The sequence below is a fragment of the Panulirus ornatus genome, chromosome 16, assembly GCF_036320965.1.
Source record: "Panulirus ornatus isolate Po-2019 chromosome 16, ASM3632096v1, whole genome shotgun sequence".
In the NCBI taxonomy this organism is placed as follows: domain Eukaryota; kingdom Metazoa; phylum Arthropoda; class Malacostraca; order Decapoda; family Palinuridae; genus Panulirus; species Panulirus ornatus.
In genome coordinates this window covers 2,602,720-2,627,016 of record NC_092239.1, presented here as the reverse complement: position 1 = coordinate 2,627,016, position 24,297 = coordinate 2,602,720, and the positions used below count along the sequence as shown (strand labels likewise).

The following is a 24,297-nucleotide window of genomic DNA, read 5'->3' as shown; positions in this document are numbered from 1 at the left end:
ATCCTGGTGCTGACAGAAAACACTGCATAACACAGCTGAGAGATAGTTTTGTTTGTAACTGTACAACAGGTACATTCTAAATTAATTCAGATTGAGAATGATTTCCTCTGAAATACCTTTACTCACCCAGTTGGAAACAGCATTTTGACTATCAATATCAAGTTTTTACAAGCAGGGAGAAGTTGTGCCACCTGCAGATCTCATTAGCTAACTTGAACATTTTAAAAAAAGTAATTCTTTGCCAAGTTACAAATCTCTTGTGAACATAACCAAAAAAGTAGATGCTTAATAGATCATTGCTTGTAAACCTGAAGGGCTATAAGGTATTTACTTGAAGTGTTGTTAGTATTGACTTGGTATTGTTATGATTTGTTAAGCATTTCAGGCATATTTTGCACTATTAGTGGACCTTTTTGGTGAAAATTTTATCCAAATTACTTTTTGATGTGTAATATAACTCTGCAAGTGCAGAACAAAAAGTTTACTGCATCCTTCTCATGTAGTTTGTTAACTTTGATGTCATAACAAATAACTAAGTCTTGTCTGTCCACTTTAGAAAACAACTGCATCATATGCAAAAAATGTTGCAGAGGAATTATCCATAATTTGAAGTATGGAGTTAAGGGATTTGAAAACTGTGTTTCCTTATGATTCAAGACATTAAATATTAAATCAATTTTTGGATAAACATCTGCACCACTTTTTATTGCCTTTCTGTGTAATGCTGGGAACGTTTTGTGATTGAACAATGATACGAACAAGTGCTTCCCACTCGTGGAAACTGGAATGCTTCATTGTTGCTAGCATCATCTTTATTAATTTTCGAGTGTATGAATTGTTTTTTCATTGGTGAATTATTTCCATATTTATGTATGGTTGCTTACCAGTGCACATTGTCACATTGTTCTATTACAGGGACTGAGAAAAGAGGGCTACTCAGTTATCAAAGCTATAAAATGGATAGGGCAGTTTAAGTAAGTTAAGTTTGTGATTGGTGAGCACTCAAAAGTTTATGTGGTAAGGAATTTATATTAAGGAGTCTTTGTTGCTTATGATCAGGACAGGCAGTAAGTATCATGTCATCTTGGTGTATAGACTTATAATATTCACATGTAATACCTAACCTACCACTATGTGAATTGAAAATGTCATTCATAGTTTTTAAGGGACAGTATATTTTCCAGGCATGGGGTTTGGATCCCCAACAGCGGCCCACATTCCATGAGGCATATAAGCGCCTGGCACAGCTGCAGCATACAACCTTGGCATGACCTAGTTTGGGAGCATAAATAAATTTAAATGGTGCCAATTGTAGATGATGATAGATCCAAGTAATGTCCACTTTTGTGTAGTGACAAAGTAATGCATATTGTGCTAGAGAAAAGAAATCTGTGGTATGCACACTAATGAAAGACTTCTAATAGACAAAGAAAGTTTTATAAGATGAGTAAATTTTTTTCCACCAACTTGAAAATATTGGTGGACTGGAGATCTTACTCTGTAATGTGTTTCATTACATGTGTATAAAACCAATCAGGTATTAGCCCAGGACACCTGAGCCTCTTGTCCCTCCACACTTGCTTCAAATAGGGTCTTGTGGTAGCCACATGACAACTATTTCAGTTGAATATTTTTCCATTATATTTTAGTCAGCAGTTTTTTAGAGTGAGAATGGATGTGTATTTGGTGTCAGTGTTTTATGTAATGGCCTCTTGCTTCAGGAGATGGTGCAACATGTTATTTTCTCCTTTCCAGTAGCTTTATATAGGAGTGAGAAATGAGCAGTGGTGGAAATTATTTACTGTATTTGGAAATTATGTATGTTCCCGTGTGGTGTACAGCTGACTATATAATATTGGCTGTTGTGTATTATAGTTACAATATTTTCCTGATTTATCATGCATAGATCAGTAATGTGTGCTTTATGTAACACTTAATTGTGACAAAATCATAGTCAGTAAGCACACTAAAGTTGAGTATTATCCTGCTTGTGCAACGTCACCAACAGCTGCTCTCGTATTCTAACAAGTATTGAAAAAAAGGAAACTAGATTTTCAAAGAATATTGGTATTTAGAGTGGAGAGGTTGGTAGTGTTGTGGCAAAAGTTTATTGCTAAACCTGAGTGTGTGTGCTGGGTATAGGCCTTGATGTGTCTTCAGATATCATAAAGGGTAAAGCAGTCTGCTAACCTCTGATCTAATCACATATGTTTATGAATTACAGTATAATGTCATTAAGAATATATGATTCATATTATAATTGTTTTATGGTTTAATGATACTTCCATGGAATTTTATCATTAATGGCCACAGTACCTTTACTTTTTGACCTCTGAACTTTTCTTGTAAATGTTCTCATGCTTTCATTCAGTCTACAATTGCATTGATTGTTTATAAATAGGATTTTTACTGTAGTTGAGCATCATTATCACTGTTTTGAAGTATATTTTTTATTTTCTAATATTGTTCCTTTATTAGGAATCAGTCAATAGGATATGCATAATCACATAAACAAGAAAGTACATGACTGCTAGAGACTTTTGCTGCCATTATACAGCCCCACTGTAGTCACTCCAAGGTTTGATCTCTGCCCCAGGTTGAGTAGTGCACAGCAGTGTTCTAGCAAAGATTAAAGTGAAGTACATCAGTATTTGATTTCTGCAGTTCTAAATGTTGGCCCACCGACAAAGAATCAGTATAGGTATCATATAGCATAGTATAAATCAGTTTTCATTTTACACTTCATGTAGTATAGTACACGCATTGTGCTTGAATTATCTTATCAGTGCTTCAGATCATCCGAAAGAATCCTTCATATTCATAATATAAGGGTGCTAATTGCACGTAAGTTTGTAAAATGAAATTGGCCACATAATAATGCCCATTGGGCTTAAATGCATCGTAATATCTAGCTAGAACTAGATTCAGTATTCATGCCTGATGCACACCAAGCTGGTCATACGTCTAACATGTTCTTGCTAAGCCTATCCCTCCTTGCCCATGGGGTTGAACACTCACAAACACACATGCCTACATACACATACACAAACATACAATCACTCTTACTCTGGTCAGTTCTGAATTATTATTTAATGAGTGATTAATCATTACTTATGGGGAAGTTTGTAGGAACAGCCTTCTGTTTATTTAGTAACACTAAATGATACATCTATATTAAACTCAAGTTGTGAAGAATGGTTTACCACTATAATATTTACTATATTCCTATTCTTATTATAAATAATATGAATCTTAAGGCTTCCTGCATATTTTCTATAACAGAAGATTATAAAAGGTATGATGCAGATACTTGCAGGAAACCTCGGTGTATCTTTGGTTGAACACAAAACAGTGTATTAGGAAAATTTCTTCAAATTACTCATGAAAATAATAATTCAGTGGCACCTCAGAAATGGCCATTACTTAAGATTAACAAAATCAATAATCCTGTCATTAATCATGAAGTACCTCTGTTATCTGTGATACAGGAGGTGGACCTAAGCAGGATAAGCCTGCTGTATGGGTGTTCTGGAATATAAATATTTACAAAAATCTTAAATATTTTGGAGAAAGCTGACTGAATTTCAAATCTTTTACATTCATACACTATAGTCCCTAATCATTTTGACAGAGGACTGACTGAAGCATATAGCAAATTTTGAAATACTGTGCCATTTTTACAAACCTGAAAATGTACATAAATAGCAGTCAGAAATTGTCACTTGGAGAGTTACATATCCTAGAGGTGCTTTTGAAATGGTAAGACTCTTATAGCTCCAGCTTATAATTTAGGGGGTTTATAGCCATTATTTTGTTTCCCAAATTTCTGGTAACCTGCCAATCTGGCCTCAGAAACATTTTCCTCCTTCTTCAGCACAGAGCAAACTTCCCATTATTCTGCTTGACAAATTCCCCAACTCTCCAGCATAGACATCTTGAAGCAAAGCTAGAACATCATCCCAAGCAGGCTTAGAAAGTATACTTGATACCACTGAGGATTACCTAATGATTCAGACTGTGCATTATGTAAATGCAGAGTATGGCTTAACAATAAGGGATCTGATTATTATTGGAAGCAAGAAAGAATACAGGATTTCATTGTAATTATTTATATATTTTTGATATGTAAACAAACTAGCTGGATTGAACTATGTTACAAACTTCTGTTAACTTTTGTAGTGAATTTTTATTTAGTCTTAATATTTTTAATAATTCATGTGTAGAGAAAAAAATGGACTTGGTGTGAAATTGGTCCAGTTAATAATATATGAAATACAGTACATGTATGCAAGCCTTCTAACCCAGTATTTTTCCAGAGTGCTCAAGAGAGTGAGAGATATAGATTTAAGGGAAAGTATAGTGCCCAGAACAGTTTTGATCCAAAAATCTTTATACAGGAGAATACTCAAGTCCATCATTTATTTCATGATGAACTTTTAGGCAGAGTTTACTTTACTTAGTTAAATAGATTCCTCCATTGTAGGTACTTCCTGTATTGATTATTAGTTGGTACTGCTAATATGCGTTAGTTCCAGTAACAAAGCCAATTAGAACAACCCCAAGTACATCTTGAACACTGATGAACTTCCAGACATCTTAAGCAGTCTTATTACTAGTCTTATATTTTCAAAGGAAGCATTTTGTAAATATAAAAGTTTCATTGCATATTTCCATTTTTGTTCAGAATTGATGATCAGTTATTTGTGAGATTGATATAATTAAATTAAGTTGACCTGTATTTATTCAAAAATTCCTAAATCATTTCATATACTCATTCAAGAAGAAAGACTTTTAAGTAACGTTATTTTCTGGCGACACATTCATGAGGACTTTGTTTTCACAAATTCAAGATCAATAAACATCTCAGATTTCTTTACTTTTATATTGTAGAGAGAAAAAGATAGATGATACACCAATAAAGTGCTGTAAGTAGTGGTGTTCCTGGTCATTAGGTTAAGCCAGATGTTTGTAGTACAAGAGGAGGAATTTTTGCGATCCGACTGTGCTTTTAAATGCAATCTGTTTGTTGATTATGCATTTCACTCTGCCATTACAGGCATCAATCAGATGGTGGAATTCATTTCTATTAAACAGAATTAATATAATAAAAGTTTAAATTTACCTTAGCTTTTTATGATCAGATTGTGACATTGTTCTTAACTGGAGAAAAATAAAATTGTTACATTTTCCATAAAAATTTCTTAATTATGTCCCCAACACATATTTGATTTACTTAAGTTAAAAATTTTAATAATTATGTATTTCTGAAATATGGATGGATAATTTAAATGATTAAATTAGCAGGTAGGCTTTAGAATGATCATCTAAAATTATCTGCCACATCAACAGATAAGGTCACTAGTAGCATCTATACCTTTGTACAAGAATGAGTATAAAGCTATAAATTCACACATTTTAAATCATTTAGAAAAGCAAAGAAGAGGTAAAAAAAAAGTATGTATTTAGTATTTTGAATGAGTGTTAAATATGTTAGCATGGCATGTGTAGTGTCTTTTAGCAGAAGTGATCAGCAGATTAATTTTTTTTTTTTTTTTTTTTTTTTTTTTTTTTTTTTTTATACTTTGTCGCTGTCTCCCGCGTTTGCGAGGTAGCGCGAGGAAACAGACGAAAGAAATGGCCCAACCCCCATACACACGTACATACACACGTCCACACACGCAAATATACATACCTACACAGCTTTCCATGGTTTACCCCAGACGCTTCACATGCCTTGATTCAATCCACTGACAGCACGTCAACCCCTGTATACCACATCGCTCCAATTCACTCTATTCCTTGCCCTCCTTTCACCCTCCTGCATGTTCAGGCCCCGATCACACAAAATCTTTTTCACTCCATCTTTCCACCTCCAATTTGGTCTCCCTCTTCTCCTCGTTCCCTCCACCTCCGACACATATATCCTCTTGGTCAATCTTTCCTCACTCATTCTCTCCATGTGCCCAAACCATTTCAAAACACCCTCTTCTGCTCTCTCAACCACGCTCTTTTTATTTCCACACATCTCTCTTACCCTTACGTTACTTACTCGATCAAACCACCTCACACCACACATTGTCCTCAAACATCTCATTTCCAGCACATCCATCCTCCTGCGCACAACTCTATCCATAGCCCACGCCTCGCAACCATACAACATTGTTGGAACCACTATTCCTTCAAACATACCCATTTTTGCTTTCCGAGATAATGTTCTCGACTTCCACACATTTTTCAAGGCTCCCAAAATTTTCGCCCCCTCCCCCACCCTATGATCCACTTCCGCTTCCATGGTTCCATCCGCTGACAGATCCACTCCCAGATATCTAAAACACTTCACTTCCTCCAGTTTTTCTCCATTCAAACTCACCTCCCAATTGACTTGACCCTCAACCCTACTGTACCTAATAACCTTGCTCTTATTCACATTTACTCTTAACTTTCTTCTTCCACACACTTTACCAAACTCAGTCACCAGCTTCTGCAGTTTCTCACATGAATCAGCCACCAGCGCTGTATCATCAGCGAACAACAACTGACTCACTTCCCAAGCTCTCTCATCCCCAACAGACTTCATACTTGCCCCTCTTTCCAGGACTCTTGCATTTACCTCCCTAACAACCCCATCCATAAACAAATTAAACAACCATGGAGACATCACACACCCCTGCCGCAAACCTACATTCACTGAGATTAATATTATCATGGAGAATGGTTAGGTAAAAAGAGTTGATGGCAAAAGCTCTATGTAAGATGAAGTGAGATAAACTGACAAAAGTGGATGGGATGGCTGTAAAGTTTCTCAAAAAAGGAGGGTGACAGTTTTGTTGATTGGTTGATAAGGTTTTCAGTGTGTGCATGGCTCAAGGTGAGGTGCCTGAAGAGTGAAAATAAGCATGTATATTGCAATGATAAAAAAAGAGTACAGGTAAGAAAAGTGAATGCTTAAAGTACAGAGGTTCGAGCTTGCTGAGTATACCTGGCAAGGTATATGCTTGATGGAGATACAGATGATATTACAGATATATGGAGTGGGAGGAAAACTGCTAGATGGAGTGAGGAGTTTTACCAAGTAAAAAAAGTGATGTGTGTGTCGGAAAGGAAGACGGCATGTGGTTTAAAGATGTGGAGTGGCATTAAGGGAGTGTGATGTCACCATCATTTTTTACTCGCTAAATGGATGAGGGAGGGAATGGATGTGTTGGATAAAGAAGTAGGTCTACAAGATGCATGGCGGGGGGAAGTAGGTCATCTGCTAAACAAACACATTTGTATTTAACAAACATGTAAAATACAAAAGGATGCTAATAAGTCTGGTAGCACTGACTGGCTGATGTCATACCTGGTAGTTCTAAAGAATAGCAAGATGCTGAAGTATGGATTCCTCTTTCAATAGGAATCTTTGTTTTAAGGCAGTTCTTAGAAGACTGAGGACTGGTCATAATTTGTTAACCAATGGTCAACTTGCATCAATATGTGCCACCTGCAACTGCAATCTTGGCATGGAATATTTTCTAATGGAATGCCATAAAATATTGAAGTCACAGTCAAATATGAATTATACAATAACAACTGAAGAGGTAAAAGCATCTGAAAAATATTAAACAAAAATGTTAATGTAAATGAGCTGATGAACTTTATACAGAAAGCCAAAATAATAATAATGTACACTGCTTTAAGTTTTTAGATATCTTTTCCATACCAAAAATCTTTGAATAATCATATTCTAACACTTCATAAATTCCATAAAAATCAATGAAAAAATTCTCCTTTCTGTCCTCCATTTTAAACTGTTTTTACAAGAAAAAAAAATACATACATATATATATATATATGAACATCTGCTGTATCTTTACAAAAAGCATGTATTGGTCTAAGATTTTACTTAGTAATTTTCATGCTCGAGAAAAGCATGAGTGCTAATACTTGTACTGATTGACTCGTCATAGGATGGTGATCTGAGTTTTATGGGGAACTTCTATGATAAGGGCTAGTTTTTTCAATCACGATTAAAAAATCTTACACAGAAAGTTTTACTAATTTTACTTACCATAATATATTTATACCAAAATACTGAAGTGCAGTATTAAACTGGAAGATACAAGTAGAAATAAATGAACATAAACATTATACTACATCCTACTTATATGTTTTAGATGGCTTTAGCTAGTTAGAGCAGATAAACACTTTATTTCTACGAAGAGAAAAAATTGCTCAAGCTTTAAAGTTTTCTTACCTCATTGACTATTATTCGTACCAACATGACTACTCATTCCATGTGGTTTGGTAATTCTATTCTATCATGGGGAGGGGTGTCACGGCAATTTCTCATTTACCAAATGGGAAATCAGGTCATCTGCTGACTGAGAAAGAAATAATCCATGTCTTTATTACCCTCAAGAAAATCGACTTCAAAAAAATCATTATTACAGAATATCTAAGAATGATAAAGTTAGTCACAGGTGTTAGCACTGTAGTACTCTCTCAATCAGCCTGTCAGAAAACTGAAGTGAAATATACCTCAAGGGTTGAAGGTAAAGACCATTTCTATTCTTCTGAGATACCACAGATGTCATCTTCTATTTCAATAAGAAACAAAAATTTTATTTCACTTTATCATGGCAGTTTCCTTTAGTTAAAGGACCCTGATTCTACCTACAGGGTTACTATTTAGTGTTAATACCAGTATGATTGTTTCGTTTTCCCTGGACCTTAAATTTAAATTCCATAATATCTGATATTTTTACTGTCATGGGCAAATATCTTTCGGCTTGGCTTTCTTTTATTTTGGATTCAACCTTTGGAGTCGGGTTGGTTGCAATTGAAGCAACAAATTCAGCCGAGATGGTTTCATCTTTTTGCGAGGAAGCAGGATGATATTGTGAACTTTCAAATTCTATGGAAGATGCAGAACTATTACCATGAACATTAACATATCTGTGCATATTTTTCAAGCACTTTTTCCTATTATCCATCATTTTTGTACATGTCTGTTTAATGTTCTGAGTCATATCCAAGTAAGCAGTATCATTACCAACAACTGTAGCTGTTAATCTCTGGTTAATGCAGTTCCTTGGTAAAATATGATGACTTTTAGTGGATGGTTGGGGTGAAACAAGAGATCTACTGCCCAATGTCCCAATAGTATCTCTGTATCTTGATTTAAAGGTCACAGAGGGAGGATTGCAACTTCTCTGAATTGTGCCTGAACATTCATGGGCAGAGGATTTAGCTTGTGCTGGATTCTTTGATTCATAAATCTTATCCTGAACATGCCTACTTCCTATGGATTTTTGATGTGTCCTGTGTAAGAAGTGGCCCATCTGTGCAGGCTCATGTGACACTGCAACTGACTTTAATGGCTGGAAGTTATATTCCTTGTAAGATTTCAATTCTAGTGAGTCATCTGCTTGACAAGGTTCCACTTCTACATCTCTCTGTGGTGTATGAGAGTGACTTTGCCTCAGTCTCTTGAGGCAATTGTTAGCAACATTTTTCATATTCAAACTGTATTCATCAGAGGTTACACATGACCATGGGATCAGGAACATCAGGCAAAGCAGTATGAGCAGCAACACTACCCCACTGCATACTCCTGCCACAACCGTCATCTCCCAGTCTGGCTCAGTTGGGTGGGGCTGTTGAGAGAGGCTACTCTAATTATCTTAAAATCAAACTAGAAAAGAGATAAGCAATGTTGATATTACTCTGTGTTCACAGGAATATTATTCTATTTCATGCTCACAGGCAATGTTAATAATCAACATTACATTCAAACAAAGAAACCAATTTCATTTGTAATGTGCACAGTGTCTATGTAGGGTAATAGACTTTCAGTAAAGGAACTCTTGATTGTAAAATTAGTCTACTTAGTTTATGCTGTTAAGATGCTATTTTTGTTTTTAAGTGCACTTAAGTACCTATAGTTCACAAAAACTTCCCTTACTCTGTACATTAAAGGAACACATTATTCAGAAATAATAAAAGTGTTACAATTCTAAATTCTTAGCATTATTCAAATCTAATTTACTCAGTGCTAAAAGCATAAAAAATGTTAAGTGAAAAAAAGAAAACTCCACCATATGTTTTGCTTGTAAATAATCAATTTCATTCTCAAAATTATAAAAATTTTCATTGTCTAAAAATAGGTTAACATTTGTGCCAATGAGTTACCATACTAAACTTTGCCCCCAATTAGAATGGAAAAATTTAATTTGACCCAAATAAATGAATACTAAATTTTTCTCCAATGGAGTGAGAGAGGAGTTTTGCACTCTGCTACAGAACATCTTAACTTTCCAAACCATGCTGACTCATCCCCTGATTAACTCAAACTCATGGATGCCAATAAATTGAAACATAAACAAAATTGCTACTGCAATGAAAAACAGGTTATGGGAGCTGAATGATTTAGGCAATAGTTTGCATAAAGTGAGAGGGAGATATACCATACAGTCCAAAGGAAAACATGTAAGCTTGAACTTCCCAACAGTCTTAAAGATGACATATCCAAATTACATGGAATAAGAGAAGGGTCAGCAAATTGGGCTGGAAAAAAATGAAAAATATATCTCCTCATTCTTTAAATACTCTGTGATATTCACAGTAAAGTGTCCCTAGCTCTCCATGTCTGAATATGTCACTGTTCTATCTTCTTTCCTAATCTTTATGATCTTCCCTTTTACTTTACTGTGGTTTTGTTTAGTGGGGGTTGTCACTTTCATATGAGAAGGTAACAATCATGACATACTGATGGTAGAGGTAAATGTCCTGAAACAGCTAAAAACTTGGCCGGTCAATCTTGGCTCCAGGAATATATATTCCTAAAAAAAAAAAATTAATACACTCATGACACTGAAGGTAGAGGGCAGCAGAAACAGAGTATGGTGATGGGCTAATATTTCTGCAAAATAAACTTTAAGGTGCAGTCATGGGGTGGGTTGTAAGACATTCCAGTGGGTGATTTGCAACATAATACCTGGTGGTAGGTAACTGCTACAATCCCATCTCTGGATTGTAATTAAATGAGTGTACACAAGAATTACCACGACCTCTGTTCTAACACTGCCCTTGAAACAGTCCTGCGTGAGATGTGGTGGATCATTTGGTGGTTGGTAAAACCTACACTCACTTTCACCCCAGTCCCTTCATTGCTTCCAAATTTTTTCAAGCACGTTTGCCATTTCTAGTGTTCATGAAGAACCAGGAATAGACAAAGAATGGCCTCATCCACTCATAACATTAACTCACAGCAAAACAGAGATCTCCCCTTACCTTGGTGACTTTTGGAGGAGCCATGACTAAGCCAAACAATCCTTGGCCTTCACACTGACATGTATAGGCACCTAACTTCTCATTTTGGTCCTTTGCAACACATCTACTAAGGTTCCAAACAATAGTGTTGTTTGTAAAATCAGCTCCACCACATTTCCAAGCCCACACAAAATTCTTTCTGTTTCTGGTGGGAATGATAAAACGAATATGATTAATTTTCCGAAGTATAATATTCATGTGAAGTAGGGAGAATACACAAAATCTGTGATTCTTAAAACCCATGAATATTCAGATTTTGAAATGTTATGGATTTCAGGAAAGAAAACCACAGATTGAGGTCAGAATACAACCCATATTTTTTACACTATTCTACGATACTTGACATCAATCACATTTCCATCCTCACTTGCAAATTGGCAGATTACATCAGTGAACTAAAAAAAAAAACTCTCAAAGGCATAAAAAAATGTGCAACTTACTTTTCTTTTAATACTTCTGTACGGGCAGGATAATCCATATAAGAGAAGTGTGATATGAGGGTTTCACCCAGTGGAGATGGTGCTTTACCCACAAAGTTAACAGCCATCACTTCCACTATAGGAGCATTTGCTAATTCAACAGGGAAGTACTCTAAACTGGAATGTAACAGAAAGCACTATACTTCATCAATACTAACAAGGAAATATATGAAGCCCACTGGATTACCAATGAAACAATATCTGGAACCATACAGAGGAGAAACTGAAAAATGCATGCTATTATAGTAATATTCTGATAACTCATTATCCGCTATGTTAAAAATTCCCATAACTTGGACACTGTGACCAGCTGGGACTAGTATAAAACATAAGACTGAAATCTGAACTAAAATTTGGCAGTCCAGGTCAGTTCCAGTTGACACCACATTAAAAGACTGATTCAAAGTACATTCTGCCAACTTGGGCCCAACAAACTATAGATACCATACTATGCAGCAGCCTGGCAGTTTGGTGCATCAGTTCTCTGTTTTTACCCAAAGAATGCAGTTCCTACTGAGTTTTATGTGGTTTTGCAATTAGCGTAAGCATTTCTTTTTTCTATCTGTCTTTTGGAAAAGATCCCCCCCATGAAACTCTTACCATATTCAACATATACATAAGCATTAATAATACTTCCTTTTACCAAATCATCTGCTCCATGACAATGATTCCATGTCTATGACCTCTCATGTGTAAGTGTAGCATAACATGAAACATGCCTACTCCCTTTATTATCTACTAATAAAACTATGTAGATCATCATTTCTGAGGACCCTATCAACATAAAGGAGACACATCCCTATTTAGTATAAGCTGTGAACACTTTCATGTAGGAACAAGAGTGTAGCTATACTATTTATCTCCTATTATCTCCACAACAAGAACATTGATTTATGCTCTTGTTTTCTCACAGTAATTAAGAAGATAACTGTACTTCATTATTTTAGCTATTCCAACTGAATGTATAAAAATCAATATTGAAGGAAGAGTTGATTGCTGAAAAGTATGGAAAAATTATTGAAAATTATATATAAACATTTGTGATAATCATTACACTGTATGATACTATAATGCAAGGCCTACCTCTGTCTTCCCTGCATAGTAGCACCCTCCATAAGTTTCTCAGGGTGAAGGTACATCACTGCACCCACATATAACTTTGTCTCATCTCTCCTACCTGGAACTTCCACTTTCAAGCTAAAACAACATATAACAAATAAACATTAACCGAAAGTCCAGAACATCTATCTTAGTTAAGTTCAACTATCATCACTCAACTTTAAAACTTATAACTATGTTAGATGTTAATACTAAACAACTCTCCAACTTTTCCAGGAATCTTTCAATCTATGAACCTATAATAAAAAAGTAAATTCAAACAAATTGTAAAAACAGGAGGAAATCACTGTTTTAAAAAGCAATGATGTCTATAAAAAGCAGTTAATTTTCCTGCTTAGACTCTTAGAATCAAAAAATGAATTGCAGACTATATGAAAAAAAGATAACCTTATTTAAGGAGCAATGTTCCTCACTTCTACAAATTAAGTAATAAGTTGATGGTTGCCAATATATTTAACAGATACTACTATTCTTACAGTACTGTGCACCAATTCATTCTTGTTAGTTTTGTGCACATGTAGTTCTCACTAGTTCACGTTACTCCACTACTACCTTTATTCCAGTATGTTGTGTCATGATACACCAAAGTCCTATATGTGTCAGATTAAAGGTCTATCCACTTACTGTTATGGTGCTCTGCTGTATCAAATATGTATTTTAATGCTATATCCACTATGTGTCATGCTATTCTAATAACGCTAAAGATTATCCCAATACAATCCCACCTCAGTATGCTCAGCATGCAATTCTTTGCAAAAGCACTAAACCCTTCCCATCCTAGCCGCTCCATAATAACCAGCTACTCCTAGGTAGAAATAATAAGCTTACTCCTACTTCACACTTAAAAAAATCTATGATCAACAGATACCCTATTCCTTTAAAAAAGACATTAAAAAACATAAACAAAAAAATAAAAAACAATACATATCAGTAATGGAATGTTTAGAAATGAATCTCATATGCATTTCTGAAGGCTTTTAAGTAAAATATGTCTCTGTAATCTCAAGAAAAGGAGCAAATAAACATAAGACAAACATACTGCTTAACTCTAAATTTTAATATGTTATCTGATGATGCTTTATTAAGATTTCTATTCACATGCTTTGTATGCTGGACTGAAGTATAAGTATGATAAACCCCTTGAGCATGACAGAATGACTCCTAAGCTTTGCACGTGTAAAATTCAATTATGGTTGTGCCTTGGGTCCTAAATGGAGGAGGGCTATGTTCAGGAAGCAAACTGTTGAAATACTTTCGTCTTAATTTCCATGTGGATGTCTTTGCAATGGTGTGTATCTAAAGGCTCTTGGGGCATTTAAATATGATTCATTTTAAAGACAAAAAATAACACATCTATCCTAGAAATACCTTTTAACACCCTGGTCTTGAATGGGTGAGTCTAAAGAGAAGCTGGAGACATTCTCTGGCTGTAGGGTCTCAAGTTTACCCACCATGTCTCCTAAGTAAAATGAGCTTGAACTTGGCGGGTGATTCTCTAAGGAGCTTCTGATGTACAAGTGAATTAATTCAAATAACTCCCAAATAGCCTGAAATTCAAGTCCATCTGAAATACTCAAAAGAAATTGGCTACTTCCTGTAGTCAATTTTAAGAGCTAACTGCTATGTTCTTTTGTGTACATACAGTGTTCTCACAAGGATAACTTAAAAAAGATTAAAGTTCTCACTAACTTTTGTGTCTTCACAGTTTAAAAATACATCACTACAATTATCCTCATACTATCATTGGTGGAGAGGCAGTATATTTATACAATATTAAAAAAATCAATAATTCCAATTAGCTTGGAAAGTGAGAACTCGTCATCCATGAAGTCAAACATCCTGCTGTCAATATAGTGCTGAACAATTAGCAAACTGACTTTGGGTGCTAACAGAATACATATCACAAAGAATTCTTCAGGGAACAATATGGGTTACTTTTCATTAATTTTTGAAAGAAAATGAAAGAATCTCAAGAAAAATGAAACTTGAGAAAATATCTTTGCCATATGGCACTCTAAAGTGCATTTCATTCACTTAAAACATTTATCACTATGACCTACTTTTTCTCAATTAGACTAACTGTATTGTTTGCTACATTTAACTATTATTTGTCAGATTATGGCATTAATAATATCTTGATATTTACATCAGTAGGAGGGGATGCCTGTTGCTAAAAGATCTTAGTAGCCAGTAAAAGTTGTAGGGAAGGTGTTCACACAATGCTACCCACTTTCGTTATATTGGTTAATTCTTGGCACACTCTGTGAAGTATGTTGCATATGGGGTATGAGACATGACAGCATGCAAAGGCTGCTCTTTTAAAGGCTCCCATCATAAAATAAACTCAAGAGAGCTGGACTTTCTCAAGCCATGACATCAAGGCTTAGCTTTTATCATCCCTGCCATCACCAATGGATCCAACACATAACCATACCACAGACTTTTGCTGTGAGCGATGTTAGGGAGCTGCGGGACTTCAAAGATCCAGAGTTTTATGAGATCAACTGCAGGCCACTGAATACATTCAATTTCTCAGCAAGACTGGAAGAAACAATGTCAGCAATGTGTGACCTTAAGTACACTAGTGGTAATCTTCTAACTCCTAGTTATGAAAAATGGATTCAAATCTCTATGAAAGTAGTGCAAGCAGACTTTGCTTGTGTGTGTATTAATGATGGGGATAGCTCGGCTTTACAAAAACTGAGAAGAGCATGTTCAACTTCACTAAACCCTCAAGTAGGATAAAGCTAGTGCCAGCTATAACCTTATGGAAATGCTTCCTCCAAAAGAATATAATATATGCCATCTTTTAGGATAGTGATTTTAATGCAAAAATGACATTATTTTCTTTAACAAAAAAACGGACTTTATGTAAGAACCATGTTTCACAACATTTTATTGCATGGCTCTGGAAACTGAAAGAGGAGTTTGTTTGGAGATCCCCTACCAAACTAGTAAGGAATGAATGTCAGCTTCATAATTAGCAGGCACAACTGACAGATGAAGTCATCACTGAGCTCAACATTATGAAGACTATGCATGATCAAAAGGAGGACATTATGTCAACTCTTCATCATGGCACCAGTACTGATGAGAATCCTGTTAGGTGACTTGCTACTTCTCCAGGCAAAGCATTAGTCAAGGTGCAGAGTAACACAAGATGACACATACTTTTGACTGTGTCCTAATGTGCAACAGGAAGCCTGAAATGTATTGATTGACCTCTCTTACCCTACTGTCTTAGACAATTACCTGAAGGGGAAGACAGAGAATATCAATAAGAGTCATCATGCCAGGCTGTGGACTGCAGCATTGCAAGACAAGGAGGAAGGCTTGGACAAGGTAATGTTACCCATCACAGCACCTGTTCTGGAGCACAATCTTGGGTATACTTAGACATTTTTGCGTTAGAGCTTCATAGTTTCCCTGGAGAAGTTCAAGGCATTATTTACTGCAAGGCTATCCAACATGTACTTTTCAAATTACATGAAGAAACACTAAAAATCATCAGTTACTGAGAAACACCATCCTGTGGCCTTCTGAAATGCACCCTGACAAACAATGATGGAGTGTGGTGCCTCACTCTCCATTTATGTGACATACAATCTCAAAGAGAGGGACACACTTTCTACAGTACCAGCTCATCAATAATACAATGTTACAGTATGAAAAAGAAGATATTTGCAAAATACAGTGAAACAGTACTGTATACACACAAGAATCCAAAAACAGGACCAATTCTCAGCTAATTAAGGTGCCAGTGTACCTCATTAATGTTCATGGGTTTTGAGTTCTAAACATTTTCATCTTATGCATTTGCACAGAAAATTGTGCTAAATCCAATGAGATTTGTTTGAACATTAATAAATATATGTTCATGACAAACCCACAACTGGCACTATACGATATACTATCAACTTCGTCATCAAGCTCTAGTACAAAATGATTTTTCAAAAACATCAAATGGCTTAGATAATACAAATAGGAGAGCAAATATTTTGAGAATATTGTTCATGTTTTCTTATCAACTAAATACAGGATGACAGAGTGCTGAATAGTGTGTAACGAAGTGGTTTGGCCATGGGAAAATGAGCAAGAAGAGACTGACAAAGGGAATCCAAGTGTTGGATGCAGTGGGAGCACAGGGGAGAGAAGACCAACGAGGAGATGGAAGGAGAGAATGAGAAATGCTCCGAGTTGCTGGGCTTTGAACATTTAGAAGGGTGAAAAGTGTGTGGGGTACAGAAAGAGAGAACTGGAGTGATTTGGTGAACAAGGGGTGATGTGCTATCAATAGAGGGACTGAATCAAATCATACAGTGTGGTCTAGAGAAACCTTGGAACAGTTTGTGGGGCTTGGCTGTGGATGGAGACTCTGGTTTTGTTGCATTATACATGACATATAGAGAGTGGATGTGAGCAACTATGGCCATTCCTTGTTTCTGATGTTACCTCACTAATGCAGGAAACAGCAAACAAATATGAATAAAATATAAAGCTTGTTTCTCTATCACTTGTTACTGACCCTACAACAATTTCCAATACATGAATTTCATGAAATTACTTATAAAACATATATAGTAACCTCATATTAAATATGAATAAGTAAACTGTCTCTGCCACATTGACATGAGGGCTCTGTGATCATATTCTTTACACAATGTTTACTTATACTGCAGTACCTGCATACACAAAGGTGTACACGTTAGCCTTCATATAATTCAGACTTTCCAGAGGCAACATCCAAACATACATGAATACTCTTCAACAATGTGGACTATCTAGGAGACATCAAGTGGTTAACTTTGTGTCCATACTCTGCTTTCAGCAATATCAGTAAATCATAAAATAAACAGTTAATTCTTCTGTAAGTCCTACTAATAGTCACTGTGTGCAAATGATTCATGAAACACAAGAGAGACATGACTAAACTCACTGCTGTATGAGGAACATGCATCTTCTTGATAGTCTGTTCCATGATGGCCAAGAATATATCAAGAGGCAGAGGCACGTTGACAGGGTTAAGAAGCCTTTTCAGTATGGTTAAGACCACTGAGTACTCTCCCGGAAGAAAAACTGTATTCCGTTTTTCAAGCTGAAGATGAAGCTGTCGGGCCAATACACCAACATTTTCCAAGGTTACAGGATATCCTCTTTCTTGAAGAATGAGCTTTGGGTTCTGGAATGACAAAGTTTAACACACCATAGAAACCCATCTTTTTTCCAAACTTTTCTAATGAGTAAAAAAGGCTTTCTCTAGATGCTACCTTGACATAGGGTAGGGCCAATACAGCATGGAGGGAAAGGTTAGGTCAGGTTAGGTTAGTGGCCGGCCACACAAAGAGAATTGTTGAAAGGAGATGAAACATGAACATACAATCTAAATGAATTAATGAAACAGAAGGGTCCAATCCACCTCTTAAGTGAAGAACTGAGATAAAGAGTACTGACAACATGTCTTGTATTGAATATCCAGGATTTTATTGTTTCAAACCATACCCTTTCATGATATTTGCCAACCCCTGGACAGGACATCATATAATAGCAGTGGTTCTTTGCACTTGGGTTAAATTCCATGGCTGAACAAGGTTGGTGGGCATTATTTGCTATGTAATTACCAATATGTACAGTTTGGAGTTTAACAATTGTGAAAGCCCCCAACCCCTAAACCTTTTTTACCATCACACAATGTTTTACACCTCTGTATACTTTCAACACACAATTTCATTATTTCCTTTCATATACTACTCTGATACCCCAAAATTCCTTATTACATTTCTTTAAACAAGTTTCATGATCAGTTTATTATTACATCCTCTTATTGCTCTATCTTTTGAGGAACAGCTCACTCTCAACATCTGTGGTAAAGTCTCCCTGTACTCTTTTCCAGGGTGGGCATGTCTGTGGCCTTTAACCTCTCACTGTAATTCAGTTATCTTATTCAACATGCCACCTTTGCCACCTTCCTCTACAGTTTCCTTACTGCAAACAAAGATGGGCAGTAAGCCACATCAAAGACCCCAACCCCAGCTAATCCCTTTTCATTTCATGGATCATATCACAACCATAAAATGTTAACAGCCACTGAAGTGATGGCTGCTACGCAGCCATCATCAACCCTCCTGATACCCATCCAGCCTCCTGATACCCATCCAGGCAGTACTGATAAATATACCCCCTGGTCTTTTGCTGCCTACCAACCACTACCTATGGTTTCTTTATGTACATGACCAACAATGAAGTTCCTCACAGTCCCTGTATAAGTTGATGCAATCCCTGTCATAATTTATTTCACATGACTTCAGCATCATCTGCAAATATATTCCAGTATGAATATGTCCTAAGACAAATCCTTGAGGCACATCACTGGTTATCACTACCCATTAAGCAAAAGAACCTCTGAAAAGCATCCCATACTCCCTTCCACTCTTAATTCTTGATCCACCAAAGAAGTCCTCCCACTCTATGCATGCCTGAAAATTCAGCTTCTTTACCAACCTCACAATCAATACAAGGTAATGAACTGTAAGACTGGAATACACCGAATGAACTGCGCAAAAATATAGATTAAAAAATTTGAGGAATCATTTATTGACATTATCAATCTGTTAAAGTCAGAAAATGTGAATCACTAAAGACATATGAGAGTGAGCAAAACTTACCATTAATATATCTATAATTGGAGCATAGATGCATCTAGAAAAATCTGGAACTGCCCAAGTGGGTTTATGGCCCTGGTGAATCTGACATCTTCGCTTAGCCTTGCCCTGAAATCCTTCTGGGCACGTGTTTTCATCACTCTGTCCTACCTGACAACAAATATCATGCATCCTTTATCTATGTGCACAAAGTATTGCTATCCATTTGTATAACCAAAATATGGCTTCAATTTATTTGTGAGCAAGGAATCAGGTCATCATATGGAAGAATTATTTGAACAGAGCTTGCAAACATTGCATCATATATCAAATGCATAATTACAACTATACCCCTTCCAATAATCACTTACCAATGTAGCTTGCCAGGTTGTAGAATTTGAAACTTCAGCAGGACAGTATGTATCTTGAGGGTGAATAATATGAACAATCACTGTCTGATCATTGCTTTCAGTCACAACAGAGCTACAGAGGTCCTTCTTCACTATCACTCTACATGTGACATTCACGGACTGCTACAAATAAAATTCTCAGTATAAACAGAGAATTCAAGAATCTTGAATATGTAAAAACAATAAAAACAGGAATAATCACACCAATAATACTTGCTCGGAAAGCAAAAATGGGTATGTTTGAAGGAATAGTGGTTCCAACAATGTTGTATGGTTGCGAGGCGTGGGCTATGGATAGAGTTGTGCGCAGGAGGATGGATGTGCTGGAAATGAGATGTTTGAGGACAATGTGTGGTGTGAGGTGGTTTGATCGAGTAAGTAACGTACAGGTAAGAGAGATGTGTGGAAATAAAAAGAGCGTGGTTGAGAGAGCAGAAGAGGGTGTTTTGAAATGGTTCGGGCACATGGAGAGAATGAGTGAGGAAAGATTGACCAAGAGAATATATGTGTCGGAGGTGGAGGGAACGAGGAGAAGAGGGAGACCAAATTGGAGGTGGAAAGATGGAGTGAAAAAGATTTTGTGTGATCGGGGCCTGAACATGCAGGAGGGTGAAAGGAGGGCAAGGAATAGAGTGAATTGGAGCGATGTGGTATACCGGGGTTGACGTGCTGTCAGTGGATTGAATCAAGGCATGTGAAGCGTCTGGGGTAAACCATGGAAAGCTGTGTAGGTATGTATATTTGCGTGTGTGGACGTATGTATATACATGTGTATAGGGGTGGGTTGGGCCATTTCTTTCGTCTGTTTCCTTGCGCTACCTCGCAAACGCGGGAGACAGCGACAAAGCAAAAAAAAAAAAAAAAAAAAAAAAAAAAAATACTAATAACAACATCTTGGATTACAAAACATAAATAGTTTACAGAGAACCCCAAACATGGTACACAAATACATTGCAATGACGAATGGGAAGCTTGGATGGCACTGCACATCCCACCTCACTGAACAGTGGAAAGTTAGTATGTGAACTTGGCAGGGAGACAATTATAGCCAACAAATTACAGACTCCTAAATCACTATAGCCCTAAATCAACTTGCATTGTGCAGCACAAAATAAAGTTATTAAAAAGTAACTCTTATTTACCTTTACATTATAAATAAAGATGCTTGATCTATTCCACAAACTATTCTTATGAAAATAGTGGCCTACACCACTCTTAGGCTCAATCATCCACGAGAACTCATAGTGCTGGCCACCATCCCAATCACTCTTGATGCTGCAACTCAGGCTAACATTTCCATTCTGGTGTACAGTGATAAGAAATGTTTAATTACAATACCATGAAACAATTAAAATTCCTTAACTTTACAGCTAGTCTCAAAAGCAAGCTTGTGAAATCTATTATTTTACCACTATCAGTAAGGCTTTTAGTTTATCACAATAGAATATTTAGACGTAACCATAAGAATAATTTCATTACCATCTGAAGGTAAAATTTAAGGGGAAGGAATGTCTGAGCAATGAAAATAGTATGCAGAACATGTGAAGGAAACATAACTAAAGCAAAGAACAATATAAGAAGAAAGAAAAGGGAGGAAAGAGAACAAAAGACAAGAAAGGAGCACCTACTTACATAATAGTGCCCACAAGATTTTGCCTGGAACAGAGGTACTGCTATTTACTCATCAAATATCTTGCTTGTTTCACACAACTAATGTTTTCAGCAAAAAAAAAAAAAAAATATATATATAGTTGCTTATCCTGGGTTCATCAGGAACTGCTCTCAGCCTTGCCTAATCTTTGTAAAGGTTTCAGAGCTCATTCTGTCTACTCTTATCATATCATTGGGCAAAATACTGAGGTCTCTTTCCATCTTTCTTTGTTGGGCTCTCTAACATTTTTGTTCAAAGGCTCTTTGATGTATTCCAAGGTATACTTGCAATTGGGATTACTCTTCTTTCATCCAAATGGATTCCTCCTATCAATTGCCATGTATAATTTTTGTCATCAAATATCTGAATGGACTAACCTTCTTCAAAGTTTTAACATATGGGATGACTTCTATGTGCAGAGGATGGGTGAGCTCTGCTACAATGGTACGGCTGACAGTGTTGTGATTATCATCTGTAATTTGGCAAGTGTAGGTCCCCCAATCCACAAGTGGATTGTAGCCTTCGACCCAAAGCTGAACAGTACACACCTTACTAGTTTCTTGATCGTGCATAATGGTTACTTTGCCTTTATTCACATGTGGAACTGAACTGAAAAGTACAAGGCAATAAAATTTTTTCAGGTAACACAAACACACATTAAGGTATATTAAGCATCAAATATATTCATATATCATATATATTCTATGTATATACTATAACAATCTTAACAATAAGCCTATCTACAGATGTTGAAAACTGTGCCACAATGTCAAATGAAATATTTTTCTCACAGCCTTGGAAGGCGGACCAAAAAGCAACTGGAACATGAATCTTTGGTGTTTAAAGCCCTCAACATTTTGCCAACTGCCACTGTAATTATCACTAATAAGCCACATATCATGAACAAGAACTACTTGAGAAAAACACGACCAGAAGATATGACAACTGAAATTGATGTTAAAGATTAAGACCTACATGACCTTGAGATGCCAAAAGATATAGAAATTTATGTACCCACACAAGATTCTCGTGTTTGATACATACCATGAAGTGACATTGTGGTTGTAGATACGGTGTTGACCTTTGTACCACGTAAACATGAGTGGCAGATGGCCAAACACACTGCAAGTGAGCACAAGGTAGTTGGACTGAAATACCTCTTTCTTCAAAGGCTATTGGAAAACAAAAAATCAAATATTTGTATTGTAATTTCCAGGTCTGACATCATTTTGTCTACGTTTCATTATCAAGAATGAGAAACACTTTTAGGGTATCCTACGAAAAAACCATGTGCAATGAGTGACAAACTGATGAGAAAAGGACAAATTGTAAGGGGAGGAATAGGTAGATAATGGTTCCCATAAGTAAATGACAAAGGTATTAGAATACAGTATGTGTAATATGTAAATCAACAGCCATAAGTATTGCACATACATACCTTAAAATTAAGATGTTTGCGAATAAACATGGTACAGAATCAGAGAGGACAGGGTACACAACTGTATGATTAATCCATTTCTAACAAGAGGAAATACTATGGGTGGTGTGCACCATGTGCAGGCGCAGAGAAAAGTATGAGAAGGTTTGCAAGATTATATGGTGTAATATAATGGTCAACCTTTTCTTTCACATGGTAAAGGACAAGATTCCAGACTAAAAAATGGAAAGGATAATAGAAAAATTGAATGAAAATGTGAAACTTACAACTTCCCAGTGACGCTGAATGATAATCTGAGGGAATCTAAGGCAGTACAAGGTGAGGTTAAGGTTATGTAGATGCAGTGTAAGAATGCGTTATAAAAGGTTGTCATGAAAGTATGAAGCATCATACATGTGAGCTGTGGAAAGTGGAATAAACTGATCGATACAAGTAATATACTGTCAAATTTCCTGCATGCTGGTAAACTAACATCATATGCTGCTTAAACCTTCCATAAATGCTGCACCAATTACTATCACAATTACACTCTCCACTCACCACACCATGGTTAAGGACACTAATTTTGCTTTGGGTGAAATTATATCAAATAAGAAAAATTTATGAAGGTCAACATGGACTGAGTGGTTTAGGTGCATTGCATCCATTCTCGAATCATTCCTTTACCAACCTCATCTGAAATATCTCTATCCCTCATCAATTCTCTCATTGCATCTATCCATCTCCTATTTGCACTTTCAACTGTACAACTATAGATCTCCCTACCCAAATCATCATCTGTCATCCATTCTACATGGTCATACTATCCTGAAAGACTCATCCCTATATCTATGAAATTCTCATGAATTCTTTAAAACCCTATAACTTTTTACATCTTCATTCGATCACCTTAATTCTAGCTTTACAACTGTACATCTCCACAGCTCTTATTTCTGACATTATAACATATAAAATGGGGGTGGTAGTGGACTCTGCCAGCAAGGAACTGCACTGAGAGGAAATCAACTCTGGTGAGATTATACCAACATCAACGGACATAAATGCATAAATCTGTTCTAAGAGCTTTTCACTCCATAGGAGTCTATCATTTCCCAACTACTGATTGTGGTGCAACATTGAAGCTGCAGAAACATAATTAGAAGGGGTCCTGAGGTTAAATAATAACCTGACGCTACCTTGCTGATGCTGGAAACAGCGTTCAAGTATAATAATAATGATAATAATAATAAAATAATAATAACAATACTAT

At 36.2% G+C, this 24,297-nt stretch overlaps 2 protein-coding genes across 9 annotated transcripts in view; one reads left to right on the top strand and one right to left on the bottom strand.

Moving 5' to 3' along the window:
- The window catches only part of LOC139754032 (tyrosine-protein kinase CSK-like), a 135,205-nt gene extending 130,008 nt beyond the window's left edge, over positions 1 to 5,197 (top strand). For all 4 annotated transcript variants that reach the window (XM_071671008.1, XM_071671009.1, XM_071671011.1 and 1 more), the window contains one exon: positions 1,185 to 5,197. In XM_071671008.1, coding sequence (XP_071527109.1) covers positions 1,185 to 1,271 — 87 coding nt within the window. In that variant the 3' untranslated portion in view covers positions 1,272 to 5,197. The remainder of the gene's footprint in view (positions 1 to 1,184) is intronic.
- A 1,499-nt stretch (positions 5,198 to 6,696) lies between these two features.
- Positions 6,697 to 24,297, bottom strand: part of LOC139754031 (uncharacterized) — a 34,785-nt gene continuing 17,184 nt past the window's right edge. For 3 of the 5 annotated variants that reach the window (XM_071671003.1, XM_071671004.1, XM_071671005.1), the window contains 11 exons: positions 22,655 to 22,782; positions 21,988 to 22,219; positions 21,102 to 21,260; positions 19,921 to 20,082; positions 19,574 to 19,720; positions 17,848 to 18,090; positions 14,280 to 14,458; positions 12,876 to 12,989; positions 11,754 to 11,909; positions 11,275 to 11,458; positions 8,374 to 9,638 (listed from right to left, as the gene is read on the bottom strand). In XM_071671003.1, coding sequence (XP_071527104.1) covers positions 8,667 to 9,638; positions 11,275 to 11,458; positions 11,754 to 11,909; positions 12,876 to 12,989; positions 14,280 to 14,458; positions 17,848 to 18,090; positions 19,574 to 19,720; positions 19,921 to 20,082; positions 21,102 to 21,260; positions 21,988 to 22,219; positions 22,655 to 22,782 — 2,676 coding nt within the window. In that variant the 3' untranslated portion in view covers positions 8,374 to 8,666. The other 2 variants (XM_071671006.1, XM_071671007.1) reach the window with 2 other exon arrangements.